The sequence below is a fragment of the Onychostruthus taczanowskii genome, unplaced genomic scaffold, assembly GCF_017590055.1.
Source record: "Onychostruthus taczanowskii isolate IOZ18803 unplaced genomic scaffold, ASM1759005v1 scaffold66, whole genome shotgun sequence".
Taxonomy (NCBI): Eukaryota; Metazoa; Chordata; class Aves; order Passeriformes; family Passeridae; genus Onychostruthus; species Onychostruthus taczanowskii.
Genome location: NW_024504344.1, coordinates 4,797,948 through 4,816,619, shown reverse-complemented (window position 1 = coordinate 4,816,619; position 18,672 = coordinate 4,797,948). Strand labels below are relative to the sequence as shown.

Below are 18,672 nucleotides of genomic sequence, written 5' to 3'. Positions count from 1 at the left end.
CTCCGCGGGGACCCGCTGTGACCGTGCGCCAATGCCAGGTCGTAGTGTGGCACCCAGGAGTGGCAATGTCCTTGTGGCCACTTCTTGGCGTGTCCCATCTCCTTCCTTCTTGGATGAGCTGGTGAGGGAGAGGTGGGGGAGCAAGGTATGTCCCTCCAGGCTGGTTCTGTCCCAGCCAGGCCACATCCCAGTGAGGCTCCCGCAGGTGTCTCCTCTCAGTGTCCCCAAACAACCCTGATCTTCTGGGCCCTCTGTGGTGGCTGCTGGGCATCCTTCCACACCTCCTCGTGGCAGAGCAGGAGGGCTCCTGGTGTGCTGCAGAGACCAGAGACCATCTTGGCAGGGCTTGTCCCCTGCAGTCCCTCCCCACCCTCCTCCAGGAGTCCCTCCTCCTCCTCCTCCTCCTCGCTCTCTTCCAGGCTCACTCCTCCAGTCCTGCCTGGGAAAGCTCGTGTTGTCCTGAACCTACAGCTACTATACTCTATAAAGTAATATTCCCCCTCTCTGCTGAGAACAATACAAAAGTTACTCCATCTTACCAAAGGTTTCAAAAGAAACCAAACACTTCTCTCGCTCGGTTCCGATTTAATTTAATAATTTCTTTAAAACGTGGTTTTGTTTTGTTTGTTTCGTTTGTTTTCCGGAAAAAAAAAAAGTCCTTTTTCTTCCCTTTCTGCTCAGACCTCTGTCTGAAGGTCAATAATGTCTTGTCCCACCAAGGGGATGGTGGCCCCTGTTTTCTCCCACTCTACAGTTTTTAGTTCTAGGGGAGACTGTGCCACAGGTTCGATGTCCTTTTTAACCCATGATGGCGGGGACTGGACTTTCCTGATGCCTTCCCAGGGTCTCTTGTTTGGTGTCTGCTGTTTTTCTTGCTGCAGGAGGAGGGAAGTGTGAGAAAGGAGAGAGAGAAAGAAAGAAAGAAAAGTTAGTGCTAAATGCAAGAAAGACCATGATTTTACCTCCTCTTGTATCAACAAATCATTTTTTCCGTGCAGCTTCTCATCCAAAATAAAGTGGGGTATCAATGAAAATGACACTCAGCTTACAAACTGTCTATTTTCAAGAAGAAAATATTGTTTTTCCTTCCACTGCCACCTCCATCACTTAATGACTGGATATTTCAGCCTTCAGCTGAGGTTTTTGCTACTGAAAAACTGAGTGTGGTTTTTAGAGTATCAGCTCTTTTTCTACTTCCACAGATGTAGTGACAGGACAAGGGGTGATGGCTTTAAGATGAAGGAGGGAAGATTTAGATGGAATATTGGGAAGAAATTCAGGGTGGAGAGGCCCTGGAATGGAATTCCCAGAGAAGCTGTGGCTGCCCCATCCTTGGAAGTATCCAAGGCCAGCTTGGACAGGGCCTTGGGATTCTGGAACTATAGGTGGAACTACATGAAGTACAGGATTTATAAGATCCTATAAGATCTTAAAGAACTATTAAGATCTTAAAGAACTATAAGAAACTATCAAGAACCATAAGATCTTTAAGGTCCCTTCCAGCCAACCCACATAGGAATTCTAGATTACAATGAGGTCTTCCTGAACACCCATTGCATTTGATGCACAGCTGTTTGCAGACTCTTTAATTGCAGCAAAACCTGCTCCCTGCTCCACCAGGGAAACAAATCTGTGCTGCTTGAGGAGCTGGAGCTCAGCTCGGAGGCTGAAAACATTTCCACCAACTCCACATCAAGCCCTGAAGGCTTTAATTACCCAGTCTCCCCCCAGCACCCCACCACGGATACTGACCCAGAAAATCTTTCCATGTTTTTGCTGACATGCTCTGGGGAGGGCTGAGGGGCTGGAAAATGGGTGTGCTCCTCAGTGCATAGAGAAAGGAAAGGTTTTAAATGAGTTGTTCCACTCAACTTCTCCCCTCCAAACACCAGTGATGCTTCCCACAGTTCATTATCTCCACAAACACTCCAACACTGGGCAAGAAAAGGCTTCCGTGGACATGACAGAGCCCTTTTGAGCCATCTGCCAAAGGAGAAGTGGGAAGGGTGGGAGGAAAGTGGCTCGTGGAGGATGACAACAAGGAGGGAAAAGCCTGGAGAGAAGGTGAGGAGCCAGATGTGCAGGGGACACGCCACCAGGACGGGTCACAGCTCAAGGCTGTCACCAATATGTATTGACTGAGGGGAGATGAAGCCACAGAAGGCTGTGGGTTCACTCCAGGATGCAGCTGAGAGCCTTGTAGCTCCGTAGGAAACTTCCATCCCCATCTGCTGCAGGCGCATCCAGCAGCCTCAGTTCCTCAGTTTGTCCTTCCCCAAGATGTTTTTGTCAGGCTGTTTGTCCCAGCTCCACACTGCAGTGCTGACAGGAAAGCTGCTGTGGAATTATCCCTGCAGGGGCAGCTATCATTGGGTCACCCAAGGCAGGAGTTCTGCTCGTCCTAACTTTAATGTAAAAATAAAATGTGCTTGAAGTTGGTCCTGCACCTCACTACTCCCAGGAGGAAGGCTCTGGGTGAGACTTTTTGGTGGTTAGAAGGTGGGGAATGCACAATCCAGGTAAACATCTCCAAGTGAAGTGAAGGCATTCTGAAATTATTTTCATTCAAAGGGAGGAAAATAAGTTTTCAAGTAATTTTAAAGAGAATTTTTTTTTTTTAATCAGGTTGTGTAAAAGTACTGCTCAAAAGAATGTAAACCACTCAATTCTCAATTTCTTGAAATCTGCAGCTGAGGTTTTAATTGAAGTCTACAATACAGAGCTTTCCTTATGCTGCTGGAGTTATTCTTACTTTATTCCATGGCATAACACGACAGTGATTAATACTAATACAACAGAAAAAGTGATAAAATTCGTGATTTATTCCATTATCCTTTTTGGAACTTACTTTAGAATCACTGCAACTAAAACTAGAACCTATTTAACTCTTGGGTGTGTCTTGATGAGACAAGCTGGAAGTTTCCTGAGAGGAAATTTCCACCTACAGTGTTTTTTGGAGACCATCAGTCTGTCTGGAAAGATACAGCTGGAAGGAACACAGAGAAAAAAGCACAAACGGAGAAAAAACTGGAATGACATTAAGTTTCCCAAAAGGTGAAGAAAAACAACCTTGTTCAAGACATACTTTTTTCAATGGAAAACATTTTTTTTCTTCCACCACTGCTGTGATGCCACAAGTTTTCAAAGCTGCTGATGTCCACAGCTGTATTAGAGAGCAGCACAAGTGATCTTTTGCGTGAAGTTCATAAATAATTCTGTTTTTCCCCTCAAACAAGAGGCCTTTTTTGATGGCATTATTTATGGCCACCTTCAGCATCAGGTTCTGTTTGCAGCCAATCCCTGTTTTAGCAGTCCCTCTCCATCTGCCACACACCTGACCTTCAGCCTCTCCTTCATGCTGGGAGGATGCTCCCAGATCTGATCATGCACCCTGAACGTGATCAGCAAACCTCAGAGCCCTCCCTGTCATGGGCCAGTGAGCAAGAGGAGATGCAAGGCCAGGGAGGGAACAGAAATTGAAAGAAAAGAAAAAAACCCAAAACCTGACAAAATGCAAAAATGATGAGTTCACATCTACAGCAGCGGCCTCTGATCAGCCCTGCTGATCACCACCTAAGGGTGACAATAATTATTCAGAATATTCAGATATTACATGTTGTGAGTTGTTGAGAAGAGAAAAAAATAAGAAAGGAAGAGAAAATGAAACAGGAAGTATTATTCTGGCAGTGTACAGCTCCATTGCGCACCTGCATCTTGAAGATTCTGGGCACTCCGTGGGCTTCCTGAGAGAAGGATAAAGGGAAAATGATAAATGTGGCCAGTTTCCAGCCATGGATAAAGTTATAGAGAATGTCCTGTGGGAGGAAAGATTGCAAATTCCCACTTTCAGGCCCTAAAAGAGATTATGGTTGGATGTAAAAGAGGTCTGTGAAGCTCTGAGAGGCTTGAGATGATAGGAATGGACCACTGATGGTGGGGATTGGGATAATCCCTTCCAACAAAGGAACTCCAGAGCAACCAAGGAGTGAACCCTGGGAGCTGGGCCTGCCCACGGTGTCCAGCCAACCTCCAGGCCACCTTTCCACAGCTCTCTGTCCATCCTGAAGACTTCCAAACTCATGAAAATTACACGGAAACACTCACAAAACCAGCATCCATTCGGTGCCATCCAGTGAAGTGACACCACTCTGCATCAAGGGGTCTCTGAGGACAAATTCCTGCAGTTTTGGGGATCTTTTTGAAGATGCACCACCACAGCCTGGCCCTTTTATCTTTCCAAGCTCCTTTTCACTCTGCCATGGAGGGGAGGCAGAAACTGCCCTTGGGTCTGACCCCACATGGTGATTTCCATCCTCCTTATCAGTCTACCTGTGACTGTGGTGAGCACAGTGACCCCAAAGGTGTTTATTCACAGTTAGAAGATGAAAAAGAGCTCTGGAAAACGAGGAAATTAAGAAGGGAGACTTGCTTTTAGTGCTGCATTTCTCAGGAAAGGATCAGGTCTGGTGAGGCTGCGAGGGAAGTGCTGGCTCAGGGGCGGCTGCAGGAGGACTCGGTGCCCACTGGGATCTCTGAGCAGGTTAATCAGCCTGGCAGAGCTCTGGGAAGGATGCTGGGAGACAAAAGAAAATCTCCTCTTGGCACAGGGCACCCTGGGAATTGGTATCAGGCTCCTGGGAACAGCTCCCCTTTTCTTTCCCTCCATATGGAAAAAAGTTTTTATGGGGTCTTGGCCAGTTGAGCAGCACAGAGAAACAGGCACTGGGCTCATGCTCCAACCCTGGCACTTCCCTCCAGCTTCACTGTGGGGTCTTAACAATCCTTGAGACAGGAGGGAAAACTGAGCTATGCACAGAAAAGAAAGAGAAATCCTGGAGAGAGGGATGTGTAATCTGGCTGGAAAAGGCACTGGAGCTGGCTCAGTGCCTCTGAGACAGCCAGGACTGGCCCCAGACAGGGGCTGAAAGCACCAGGAGCCAGGGACAGAGCCATCACTCTGGCCTGACACAGCCCAGGAGCTTCTGGGAAGGAGGGAAATGTTTATCAGTCCCTGCCTGGTGCCAGGTTGTGAAGGGAAAAAAAACAGTGGGAAAGGAAGGAGCACCCACACTCAGAGCTGGGGTAAAACCAGCTGCAGACTCGAGGTGTTCATCATCCTGGTGGCACTGGGGGTCTCCTTCATTCAGCCCTGCCTTTCATTTTAGCTGCAGATTTTTAAGGTGGAGGGAGAGGATTTGGGACAAAAAGTTTTTAGGTTGCAGTGCCCACACAACCCCCAAATCTCTGACAAAGACAGAGGCAAAGTGCATTGAGATAATCCACACATTCTCCTGCTGGAGCTGGTCCTGGCAGACTGCAGAGTCACCTGTGCTGGACTTGTGGTGGCTATGGAAAGGTGATGGTGGTGGGCCCCCACCCTGGGTCTTCAGGGAATCATCACAAAATCACAGAATGGTTTAGGTTGAATGGGACACTAAAAGCCATCTCATTCCAGCCCCTGCCCTGGGCAGGGACACCTTCCACTATCCCAGGGTGCTCCAAGCTCTGTCCAAACTGGCACTGGACACTTCCAGGGATGGGGTAGCCACAGCTTCTCTGGGCAACCTGTTCCAGGGCCTCAGCACATTCACAGGAAAGAATTTCTTCCCAATATCCCATCTAACCCTGACCTCTGTCAATTTAAAGCCATTCCCTCTTGTCCTGTCACTCCACCCCTGTTCCAAGTCCCTCTCTAGCTCTCCTGCATCCCCTTCAGGCACTGGAAGGGGCTCTAAGATTTCCCTGGAGCCTTCTCTTCCCCAGGCTGGACAATTCCAATTTTCTCAGCCTTTCCTCACACCAGAGCTGCTCCATCCCTCTGATCACCTTGTGCTCCATGTCCTTCCAGTGCTGGGATCCCAGAACTGGACAAAAGGTTCCAGGTGGGGTCTGACCAGAGCAGGTTTGAGGGGCAGAATTCCCTCCCTCACCCTCTAAACTTTCCTGTGCTGCGTCCAGAAGTCCAGGCTGGCTTCATCCAGAGCTCCTGTATCCCACCTCTTTTCCTTAGGAACATCATCCCTGCAGTGCACAACTACAGCCCAAGAGTCTGCTCTGAGGCACAGCTTGGATTTCCCACTTCATTCAGAGCCCATGAACCACTCAGGCTGCTCAAGCTGCACCTCCCTGTGTTTGTTTTAGTGTGGTTTTTTTTTTTTTTTTTTTTTTTTTTTTTTTGTTAATTTTTATTTTTTAACAGCCAGTTTTTATGGTTACCCTGAAAAACCGAGGAGCAGCTCAGGGCCTTCCGCTGAGCTCTTGGCGATAACTCGCCTGGAACTCCCTCCCATGCTGTTTTCCTTGCCTCTGGTGTCAGCTTGAAGCGTATTTCATGACCCAAATGGTCTCTCCCCACGACACTGATGACTGCAGGACCAGGATGAAGTTATTCAGAGCGTAGAGCAGGGAATTTGAAGGATAAATGTGGCTCACGCTCGTCTAATCCATCTTCAGAACAATGTCGATGAAAAGTGATTAGAAAATGGGAAAGCTGTCTTGTTCCTTTAGAGAATGATAAATTTTCCTTTCCTTCTCAGAAACAAGTAGCTGCAGTTCTTTCATTTTATACTACTGAACTACAAAGATTATGCTTTCTTTTTTTTTCTCCTTTTCATTTAGGAGAAAATCAAAATAAAAGGAAATGGCTGGCTTTGTTCAGAATTTCATTAAATTAAATTAGAAAAAAAAAGTAGAAATAATTTGTGGTTTTAACTTGGAGATCAGTTAGGAAACTTGAAATACCCAGCATTTCCTAGCTTATAAAAATATGTCTTCTGCTTCTGTATTCCCTGAAGTTCATCCATCCTGAAGGGGTGGCTGTGAGATGAATTCTAGCATGGCCAAACAGCTGAAGGTGAACAGGCTCTGGATCAAGGAAGTCTTTTACTGACTCCAGAAAAGCCTGAAGGCTGCACAGAACACCTGTGGTCCCATCAGCATCAGGAACAGGCTGTTTTCCAGAGCATCCTTGCTGTTAATCCAGCTGGTCCAATCCCAACCTTTTTTGGGACAATGCTTACGGTCTGTGAAGAGCCCACCTGGAGGACTAAATTCCCTAAAATGCTGAAAACTCCCAGAGCTGCCTCACGGAGGCAACTGGGGATCCAGGAGGGGACCAAGAGCACCCAAAGCATAATTATTCATAGAGTCTTTTATTTAGACTCTACAAAGAATTATTCAGACTTCAGAGTATAAAAACCCAGGAGTTTCAATGTGCTGGTGGCACTGCCTGGTGTTGGAGCAGAGGATACATGGAACAGATTTCTCTGGGACGAATTTTGTCCCCTAATTGTTGGGACAAAAGGTGCTGGATGATCTGCAGGAGGAGGTGAACTTCTGATTGATGGTGTATTTCGATACCTGGGAGCTGGCAGATGGTTTATGGCTGACTGAATTAAGATTTGACGTCATTTTCATAACAGAATTTACTGTGGTAATTATCAGACTTTATGCAGAGCTCCTCCCTATAAAAGCTTCACTAATTGGTCCGTTAAAATTTGCCTTTAAGCAGTGCCAAGAGGATTGAAGATGTGACACAAAGACTCCCTTCCCAAAAGTGGAGCTTCCCTTGCAGAGGAACACCCAGCCAGCAGATTCCCAATGTTCCAATTCCTGCAGCAGAGAGAACAGCCCTGACTGGGGATGAGCTGCAATATCCATCAATATTAATAAAATCATAGAATTATAGAATTAGGGAATTAATTGGGATGAAAGGGACAGTAAGATCATCTCATTCCACCCCCGTGCCGTGGGCAGGGACACCTTCCACTATCCCAGGGTGCTCCAAGCTCTGTCCAAACTGGCCTTGGACTATTCCAGGGAGGGTGCAGCCACAGCTTCACTGGGCAACCTGTGCCAAGGCCTTACCACCCTCACAGGGAGAATTTCTTCCTAATACTCAATCTAAACCTGCCCTCTGTCATCTTAAAGCCCTTTTCCCTTGTGCTGTGGCTCCATGGTCCTTTTTGCTAAACACTCCATTAGGTTGCCAAAGCCAGTGCTGCAGGAATGGGCAAATCTCCAGATGCCTCAAGAGGAAAGCTCAGAAAAATCTCGTTGTGAGAAAAGAAAGTGAGGAATCAAGAGAGAAGCACTGTCCAGAAGGAAATAAGGAAAAATTAGGCAGAAAAACCTTTATAGCTTTCTAGAGTAGGTTTTGGAGCAGGCACTTTTCAGGATCAGCAGGGATTTGGGATGGGATTTGAGAGTTGTGTTTTTTCCCAGAGAAGCTGTGCTGCCCCATCCCTGGAAGTGTCCAAGGCCAGCCTGGATGGGGTTTGGAACAACCTGGCATAGTGGAAGGTGTCCCTGCCCATGGCAGGGGGTGGAATGAGATGATCTTTAATGTTCCTTCCAATCCAAACCATTCTGTGATTCTGTGAATTATAAACTGAGTCCAGATCCTGCATGTGAGCTGCAGGACAGGAGCCAAAGCAAAAGCCATTCCAGCTGCAGGGAGCTGAATGTGGCAGGGAGCTCATCAACACGAAGGAGAAAATCCAAGGAATTTGTAGAGCTCTGTCCAGCGCTGACCTCGGCACAAGCAAAGAGCTGCTGTTTAAAATGAATGCCAAGCCAGATGCTGGCAGGAAAAGAGGAATATGGATGTGATTCCAGCTTCTGTAATGGAGCTGGATCAAAGGATTCCTGCTGAGGCGTAAGCAGGAGCACCACTTCCAGTGCTATCAAAGTGTAGGAGAAGCAAAACCTTGGCTTTTTTAAAAGCTTACAAAACCACAGACCCCTCTCAATGCCCAGCCCAAACCCTGGAATTTCTTTAGCAATTAACTCCCAAGGACCAGCAGCACTGGAGATGTTAAACCCTGAGAACACAGATCTGTACAGGAAAAATATTTCCTGTGTAGTACAAAGCAGCTTGAAAATAACCACTACCCTGCTTTAATGTGAAGAACTCTCAGCTACAAGAATTCAAAGCTGGGTAACTCTGTGTATTTAGGAGGAAAAGGGAAGAAATTGTGTGGTGGAGCCTGCAGTCTGCCAGGCAAAGGTCAGGCTTTGAAAGGGAGAAACAAACTTGCAGCACAATTTTCCAACAATGGGGTTTTTTTCTTTTTTTTTTTTTTTTTGTAGCAATTGGGGAGCTAAAGAAGGAGTCAAAGTGATGGGAGTGATTAGGAAGGAAGAACTCTGCCGTCTGAATCAGTCCTAAGCTAACATTCCAGTATACATCCAAAATCTCCCTTATATAAAGTGAGATTTATAATCGACTTGGAAGCCACTCACTGCTTATTGCAGCCTTAAAAATGAGGGTTTGGTGCCTCCCAGACACCAAGAGAGCTTTAAATTTTCATCAGGATGCCTGGTGGGGGTGGCTGGGTATTTTGATGCAAATCCTGCTGTGGTTGTCTCCAAGTCCTTGGTTCCTTTGATGCTTCCTGGTTGCAAATGAGCTGTCAGGGGGATAAATATTCCACACACACAGAGCTCATTCAGTTTTCTTCTCGGGGGCTACACCAGCTTCCAGTTTGGTCTGAGATTAAATGGAAGGGCAAGAGTGTGAAACATCCACAGGTTTGGTAGGAGGGTGAGCACAGCAAACCAGCTGTTCCTGAGGTGCTATTTTTAGGTTCTTCCACCTCTTCAGGTGGTCAGAGAAAATCTGTCCCAAATTCCAGCAAAACATGAGCAAAAAATTCCGGCCTACCACCCCAACATTTCCTTCTGAGATAGGAAAAAAATCAGCTCCACCTTCCGTGCCTCACCTGAAGACTGCAAGTGAGAAAAAATTTACCACAGAATATCCAGAGCGGGAAGGGACCTGCCAGGATCATGGTAAGGTCATACAGAGATCCATCAGTGCATTAAAAACCTGACTTTTCAACTTGGCTGTCATCAGATCTTGCTGGATGTCGTCCTGCTCCAATCTTAATTCCCTAGTATGGAAAAATTAACTTTGGGAAATAGTGTCTACATCCCTGATCAGTCCATACAGCCACAAATCACAGAATCCCTGAATGGTTTGGGTTGGAAGGGATCTCAAACATTGCCTCATTCCCCCGCCTGCCACAGGCAGGGACACCTTCCACTATCCCAGGTTGTTCCAAGCCCTGTCCTACATGGCCTTGGGCACTTCCAGGGATGAAACATCCAAGCTCCTCTGGAAAACCTGTGCCAGGGCCTTTCAGAGATGAACTTTTCCCCAGTATCCCACCTAAATGTCCCTCCTTCAGCTCAAAGCCATTTTGAGTGTGACCACATTTTTCTGCTGCAGGGAAGAGGTGGGCAAGGCTTGGACAACACCTGGATGTGTGGTCCGGTGTGCTTTGAACGTGAATCCTGCTGGAAAATGTGATTTTAATCAGGAATACATGAGGGTGCTTCCAGTGGGAGCATTTTAGAGTTGAGGTACAGACATGGAATAAATTTTGTCACATGGAATAAATTGTATGTAATAAACTGGAAAAGAAAATATGGGAAAATCCATGCTTATTCCTCAAGGAAGAGCAATTCTTTATTATTGTACTCTGAGGTTCAACTTAGTCCACCATTAGGAATGTGCTTTGACTTCCAGCAAAATAACTGCAGTGAAACAATAACTATATCCACTGCCACATCCCTGGGAATGCCTGGAATATGAGCAAGATTCAGACCTGACTGACATTCCAGGAACTACCCTGCTTCCCATAATTCTGACATATTCTCATTAGGAAGCTGCGGGCAGTGGGGACACCCCAATCCCAGCGGGATGTGGATTAGGACTCCTCAACCACAGGTTGATGGAAAAGCAGAATTCTTCCCCAAACCTGTCTCCATCTAAAATTCCCTACAACTCAAGTCTCTCTTCCCAAGGGATTGGACAAGAGGAAATCTGCTCAAGTTGTGCCAGGGGAAGTTTAGGCTGGATATTTCTTCACTGAAAGGGTGGTCAAGAGCTGGGACACTGAATATCAGAACAGGTGCCCAGGAAGTGCTGGAGTCACATTCTGGGAGGCATTTTTAGTTGTGGCACTTTGGGTCACAGTTTAGTGGTTGGACTTGATGATTTTAGAGGTATTTTTCAGCCTTAAGGATTCTGAGTCCCTGATTTTGATTCCAGCTCTGCCAGTTACTTCTCTGGGACAGCGAGCAAAGGACATTTTTTTTATCAAGTGTACATAGCACTATCATTTGTCCCAAGTTTCCATCTGTCAGGATATCTAAAAAGGAGGAACACATGTCCTTGTATAAACCTTTAAATCGTGGCTGAAAACCCCTCAAAAAGGGGTTCTAAAAATCATATTTTACCCTCAAAGCTGGAGAAATTCTCAACAATAAATAAAATGTGATGGTTGAATTTTCCACCCTTTTTCCTAAAGAGACTGAAAATCTGTCACTTCATCCCATTCTTCTCTTGGTGTTTTCTTAAAATCTGACAATTTAGGAGTTAATGTGAAAGCAGCTTGTGACATGGTAAGTGCACTGGAGTACTGTGTGGATGGCATGTACAATAAAACCCCTAAAAAATTGATCCCTAAAAATGGCCAGCACCATTCCTAGGAATCCACATGATGCCTGTCCTGTGCAGACATTTAATTCCAGTTTCATCAGCATTTTTATGACCTTGGAGCTGAGGGAGGAGAGAGGAACAGCAAGATCAGGACAAGCATTGCATCCTGGAAAGGACTGAGGACAATGGGACATGCTGCCAGGAGAGGCTGGGAAAATGCCAGGCTTGGAGAGAGACTTGGGAGCTTGACTTTGGTGGTTGTTTATTTAAAAAGGAAATCAGAGAGAACAGCAATGCAGGCAGATGGAGCAGACCCGGGAAATATCCCTTCTGCTCTGGGATGAGGAAGGGTTCAGGGGTGCTCCAGGATCCTGATGACCTTGCTCATGCCAAGGCACAGAGTTTTCTGCTGGTTAAGGAATGTTTGGATTCATGTCTGTCTTAGGTTGAAAGATGTAGCTGGGGGTGTGTATTCTATTTGTTAGAGGTGGGGCAGTTATCTTCTGTTAATTGGGCAGTTTTTCTTTATCTCTTCCACAAACCAATCACCCCTCCAGGAGATCTCTTCTGTTCATGGCCAGTGAGTGTCACTGCACGGCTGATAAAATTCCATCATCCCTTTGGGAGATGCTCCACCCAGGGGGAGGAGCAAACATTCCTGCCTGGATAGAATCTGACATTTGGAACACCACAGCAGCCTTTTCCCACTGGATTACCAGAGGAGCAGCTTTCTTCTGCCGTGCATTCCCAGAGGAAGAGCAGGCCCATCTCCAGCAGCCCTGGAGTTTCAGAGGAAAACTCCCACCTTGTGCAGGATCCCTGCTCCAGCAGAACCACAGCTGGCACTGTAGGAGGGCTGAGCCACCATGGAATGGGACTGTGCCACCACCCTGACCCACAGGGGGTCAGGGCCTGTTCTGACTCTGTCAGCATTTTTTTTTCTCTTTTTGTACTATTGCATTTGTATTTTTAATATTCCTAGTAAAGAACTATTGTTCCTGCTGCCATATCTTTGCCTGAGAGCCCCTTAATTTCAATATTATAATAATTTGGAGGGATGGGCTTTACATTTTCCATTTCAAGGGAGGCTCCTGCCTTCCTTAGCACACAACTGTTTTTCAAAACAAGACAATGTCATGGAAGGGGTTGGGATAGGTCCAAGATGCTCTGCAGTGTAAATGAAAGCCAGACTTACACTAAGGTTTGTTTTATCACTGCCACCAGAAGAAGCACTCCTTCGTTTTATAACCTAAACACACATAAAAGAGAAAACATTCTTTTGTTGTTCCTTTAATCCCTGTTATCTGCTATTTGCCTTTTCAAGGCGAGCTGAAGATGGGGCCTGAGTTCCAATGGGGCTCTCAGCAAAAAATGGTAGAAAAAGGGCTGGAAAAAACCTGTTTATTTGACTTTGTATTGCTTTGGATATTTTCTAAACCAATACCCACACCTGACTTGCCAATCCTGCTCTTCACAAGCTCCCCCACTCCTGTTACATCCAAGAGAAAATTCTCATCTTGAAAAAGATTCAGTCAATATGCCAAAGCCACCTTCAGAACCTCCTTCAGCAGCTCAAAGCTCTTTGATGCTGACAGCGGCAACTTTAATTCTACATAGATGCATCTCTGAAATGCTAAAACCTTCCCAATCTATAAACCCCTCATGCAAATAGACCACAGATTAGCTTTTACACCGCATTTAAGCATTTTTTGGGTTTACAGCTGCATCATACTAAAATAACTGCAAAAAAAAACCCCCGAGAGGTGCACTGAGTGAGACATACCGGGATTCTGGGCCAGGCAGAATTCTTTGGTCTGAACCTGTAGACCCACTGCCTCCCACTTTGTTATGAGCAGCCCATAATGACACCTTGCCATATGCAATAGAAGTTGAATTTGCTGGGGTAACATCTCTGGAGCTGAGCACAGCAATGCTGTGAGGCCAGAACACAGACCAAAGGCTCTGTAGTGCTCTGCTTCCCTCCAAAAAACCCCAAACCTCTTGTTCCATCACACTCTGAGCTCTGCTCTTGCCTCCAAGGGATTCCCATCAAAATAAGCCCCACCAGTGCCACATCTGCCACACTGCAGGAGAGTGCTACATCCTGGATCTGTCTTAGGATCATGGAATCCCTGAGGCTGGAAAAGACCTCCAAGATCACTGATCCACCTGTCAACCCAGCACTGCCAAGGCCACCCCTAAACCGTATCCCCAGGTGCCACATCTACGTGGTTCCTGAACATTTCCAGGGATGGTGATTCCACCACTTCTCTGGGGCAATCTCCTCCAATGCTTGGCCACCCTTTCAGTGCAGAAATTTTTCCAAATATCCAACCTGAACTTCCCCTGGTGCAACTGGAGACGATTCATCTTGTTCTATCACTTTTTACCTGGGAGAGACGACCAACTCCCACCCGGCCCCAACCTTCTGTCAGGGATTTCTAGAGAGCAGAAGGTCCCCCCTGAACCTCCTTTTCTCCAGACTGAGTCCCACCCAGCTCCCTCAAGTGCTGCTCATCAGACTCGTGCTCCAGACCCTTCTCCATCTTTCTTGCCCTTCTCTCACCAGCCCCTCCATTTCTTTCTTGTCATGAGGCATTTTAATTACAAATCACCAAGAACTGTTATAATTAGCTCACCTCGCCTCTCTCCTGAGTGCAGGAAATTTAATTTCTTACTGTCGACCTGGCTCTGCTGCTTGTTTTTCTCTTCAGCTGGAGCTGTAAGAATTCCTTGCAGCCTTTCAGTTCTTGCCCAGCTGGCTGGAAGGTGCCATCTGCCTGCTCTTCCTTATTTTATTATTTACAACACCAATTATTACAAAGGCTACTGATAATTTTTTCCAGTCCCAGATCTCTGCCCCTATTAAAGTCTGAAAGGCCCTTCCATAAGTCTGTCTCCTTTAAAGGAGCTCCCTTTTCCCTGCAACTTTGCTGCTGGATATCCCAGGATCACAGAATGGTTTGAGTCAGAAAAGACTATAAAGATAATCTTATTCCAACACCCTGCCATGAGCAGGGACATCTTCCTCTGTCCCAGGTTGCTCCAAACCCTGGCCTTGGACACTTCCAGGGATTCAGGGGCAGCCACAGCTTCTCTGAGCAACCTGTGCCAGGTCTCACCACCCTCACTGGCAAGAATTTCTTCCCAATATTCCATCTAACCCCACTCTCTTTCAAATTAAAGCCCTTGCCCCTTGTTGGCTGTCAGAGTCTTGTCACTACATGACCTTGTCAAAGTCCCTCTCCAGCTCCTGTATGGACTGAAAGGCCACAATGAGCTCATCTAGGAGCCTTCTCCAGCCTGAACAATCCAAATTTTCTCAGCTCTTTCCTCATAGCAGAGATGCTCCAGCCCTTGGAGAACCTTCATGGCCTTGTCTGGACCTGCTCATTTCCACATGCTCGTGTCACAGGTGATCAGCTGTCACAAATAACCTACATTTAATAGTCTCCAGTCCCCAAAATGTACTCCCAACATCACACCTTAAATCCCACCGTTGTAGCCATCCTAAATATCCCACCACTGCCACCTTGTCCTCTGCCTCAGCCGCACAAGGGAGGGAGATGCTTCCCCTCTTTCTGCCCTCTCCACTTTCCACCCAGATTTCCTCATGGTCAACCCAATTTCCAGTTCCTGCCAGGAGTGGATGAACAGGGGCACAAACGGAGGACCTGGAAGGGAATGCTAAGGACTCTCCACTTTCCACCCAGATTTCCTCATGGTCAACCCAGTTTCTAGTTCCTGCCTAGGAGTGGATGAACAGGGGCACAAACAGAGGACCTGGAAGGGAATGCCAAGGAGAGACAAAGGGAAGACAACACCAGGACAGACATGGGGACAGACATCCTGCTCCTGGGCTGCTGTGTGGTGCATGTGTGTTTTTTGCAACATGCATGGTCGAAAACCAATTTCCTGCTGGCTCCCACGTTCCTGCTGGCACCAGAGGGTTTCTGGAAGTGTCTGACTAACCTTGCTGTCCGTTGTTGGAGACTCCTTCTCCTTCTCTGCGTGCTGGAGTTTTCTGTTCAGGTCCTGGAACATGTCTTGGTGACGTTTCCTTGTGTGCATGATTTTCTGGAGCAAACACAAAGGGCCACAGGTCAGCAAACCCCATCAAGAACACGTCCTCCCCGCAGAGTTACATCATTTAACCCCAGCTCTGCCTCTGTGCAAGTGCCTAAAATACTTTCTGCATTTACTGAGGACCCACTGCAGCACTGCCTTTATTTTCAAGGTGAGATGGTGGGAGAAAATGGAAAATACTAATTTTTGACCTACAAAAAACCCTTAAACTTGCAACAATCAAATTCTGATGCTGTGGAATTTGAGCTTGACTGTCAATGTTCTAAGGAAGGCTTGCTGCCCTTCTTTAGCTAATACCTGTCCCAGTGCTCAGCCTTTCCTCAGTTTGTCACCTCTGTAAATGTGTACCCAAATGTGTAGAATTGGGGTAATTTAATTAGAAAATGTTCCACAATCTCATTTTCTTTTTAATTCCACCAGTCTGCTTTTCACTTCTACCTTCTGCTGCCCAGAAGGAGAGGCAGGGCAATTTCTAGAAGGATTTCCTTTTCCCTGTATGAGCAAGCTGAACAGGGATTTCCTGTGCCCTGGCAAGGGTGAGATAATTGGAGAGGATGGCTCAAAAAATTTGGGACCAGCATTCAGAAAGGGATGTACTCACCTCAAAATCTAACTCTGCATACCGGGATTTCCGCCTCTGGATATTCAGGAGAGAAAAAGATGGGTAAAGGTTAGTAAGAGGATAACACAGGAAAAATCCCTGTCCTTTCCCTTTTTCTACACCTTTAACGTGTTTTTCTGGCTCTTCATGATGGGAAGTGCCAAATATTTTACATTATTTAATTTTTTTATGTTGGAAGGCATCTTAAAATCAACCAGTTCCAACCTCCTGCCATGGGAATGGACACTTTCCACTATCCCAGGTTGCTCCAAGCCCCCTCTAGCCTGGATCCCTGGGTGTTCTCATCTGTATCATGACTGCAACCTTCAAAATGGGAAATAGGGCAGACGATCGAAAGGGGAAAAGATAAGGCAGGCCATGTGCCAGGCATTAAAATGAACACTCTTTGATAAATTAACTTATTTTTTGACTTTGCAGCACCTGTAGGGCTAAAAATAGTTGATCCAGCAATGGAATGTGCTCTGGAAGTTGTGACATCACATTCCAAAACATGACCACATGCCAGTTGTCCCTCAGGGTAATATGGCATTGCATCCTGGGCTACATTCTTCCTAAAGTTCTTCTTTCCAATCCCCTGGAGTGGCGGGATTGAGGGCAGAACGCCACCCTGGGCTGAGAACAACACCATTTCCACACTCACCTCCAAGGAGCTCATGGAGAGGGTGGAGACAGTCTCGCTCTTGGACACCACACCCGAGTTCCCTGAGTCACCCGTGTCACACAGGCTGTTGGGAATCTGTGACTCGTTGGAGATGTTCTGTGGAGCCAGCTGCTGCTGCTGCTGGATCATGGAGGAACCCTGCACCTCACTGCACGCCATGGACACCGGCTCCCGCGGGGGACTCTTGACCACGAAGCCGGGGTCGGTGGCCATGCTGAGGTGGATGAGCCGTGTCTGAGGCATCTGGTCGATGTTGATGCTGTATTTGCTCTCATCTTTGGGTTTGGCTCTCAAGGTGGACGTGTTGGTGGGCAGGATCACGTAGCTGGTGTCCAGGGTCTGCTCTTGCGCCCGCGAGAGCTCCGAATCCAACTTCTTAAAGATGTCCCCGTCGCAGATGTAGATGGATTTCGGCGGCTGGTTCTTGTCCTTCTTCAGGGTGAGGGAGTGGTTGCTAAACTCGTTCAGGTTGATGGCCCCCAGGTAGTGTGGGGAGCCCTGAAGGTGCATCTTGGAGACGTTGGCTGGAAGACTGTTGAAGTTGGATGAACCTTTCTGGTGGTTGAGTTTCAGTTTCTCCTCGTCGGGCAGCGACGGGCGCTTCAGGGTCCCCGTGATGGTCGAGGTTCTGCACGTGGTGATATCTTTGTTCAGCACTGGGGAGACAGAGAAGTGTCCTCAGCACCTCACCTGGGGTTTTGTTGACATATCAAGACACCTCCCACAATCACTCCCTGCCAGCACCTCTCCCACACAGAGGCACAACAGTGTTTAATATTATTTGTGTTTTTAAAATCCAGGATACCGAAGGCAAAATTAAAGCTAGGGAGGAAAAAACTTTGTTATTTTAGGAGAGTTCTTTGTGATGTGAGTTTTCCAACACAACCATGGCCAAAACTCCCATCTAGGCCAACAATACTCTGAAAACCAAAGAGATTTTTAGATAGTTAGTACATCTACTATATGTATGTACATATGAAATCTATACATTATTAGCCTATGGAGTAGAATTCTTTAAAACAGAAGGTGGCTTTCATTTAAAAAATTATTTTGATTCAGGAAATAGCTGAAATACAACATTATCAATCATTCATACAACTATGAAATCATCAAATGGCCTGGGCTGGAAGAGAACTTAAAAGATCATCGAGTTCCAGCCCCCTTCAAATATAATTTTTTGTATTAACTCATGAAAATACTTCAGGTTGCTCTTTTCCCTTAACAGTTCCAGTGTTAATAAATTGATATTTTGAAACACATCATATTTTGTTATGAATTTCAAACTTCTCTCCATAAAATCTTACATCCCAGTAATCATGGTAAGCCATTGTGATAGCTCATTATTTAGCAATTTTCTATTTCCCTTCAGGAAAGCAAGTGGTGACAGGAATATTCCTTAAAAAGAGAGGAAAAGTTTAAACTGAGGAGAAAGTGAACACGTCATAAAGGACATTGAGACACTCATTCCCACACAACACTGTCTACAAAAAAAATATTTTGCCCCTTTTCCGGGCATAATAATCTATTGCTCAGTTGATTTCAGGCTGCAACAAAGATGTTGGGAAAATAATGGTGTCAACCTTGATGTCTCAATTGGGTGGAAAATCAGAGAATCATGGAAATCTGACTGTGGGGCAAGGACAAAGTGTTGTGAGCTACTTACCCAGGACTTCAGTACAGCAAAAGAGAAAGAAAAGTATGCTCCCTTTTCACCCATCGTAAGGAGGAAATAAAAAAAAGGTAAATGGATCTTTTTTAGGACCAGGGAGAAGGATTTTTCGGGTGAGCTGACATTATTCAGCTGCTCCATGTGGGACAGAGGTGGGATGGGCATCCCATGGCACTGAGGACACACTG

General features: G+C 46.4%; 1 protein-coding gene across 1 annotated transcript in view; it reads right to left on the bottom strand.

The window, feature by feature from the left end:
* Positions 1 to 616: 616 nt before the first annotated feature.
* ADGRB1 (adhesion G protein-coupled receptor B1) overlaps positions 617 to 18,672 on the bottom strand; it is an 84,929-nt gene continuing 66,873 nt past the window's right edge. The window contains exons 11-14 of the mRNA XM_041420816.1: positions 16,795 to 17,492; positions 16,134 to 16,169; positions 15,419 to 15,523; positions 617 to 875 (exon numbers count right to left, since the gene is read on the bottom strand). Coding sequence (XP_041276750.1) covers positions 678 to 875; positions 15,419 to 15,523; positions 16,134 to 16,169; positions 16,795 to 17,492 — 1,037 coding nt within the window. The 3' untranslated portion in view covers positions 617 to 677. The remainder of the gene's footprint in view (positions 876 to 15,418; positions 15,524 to 16,133; positions 16,170 to 16,794; positions 17,493 to 18,672) is intronic.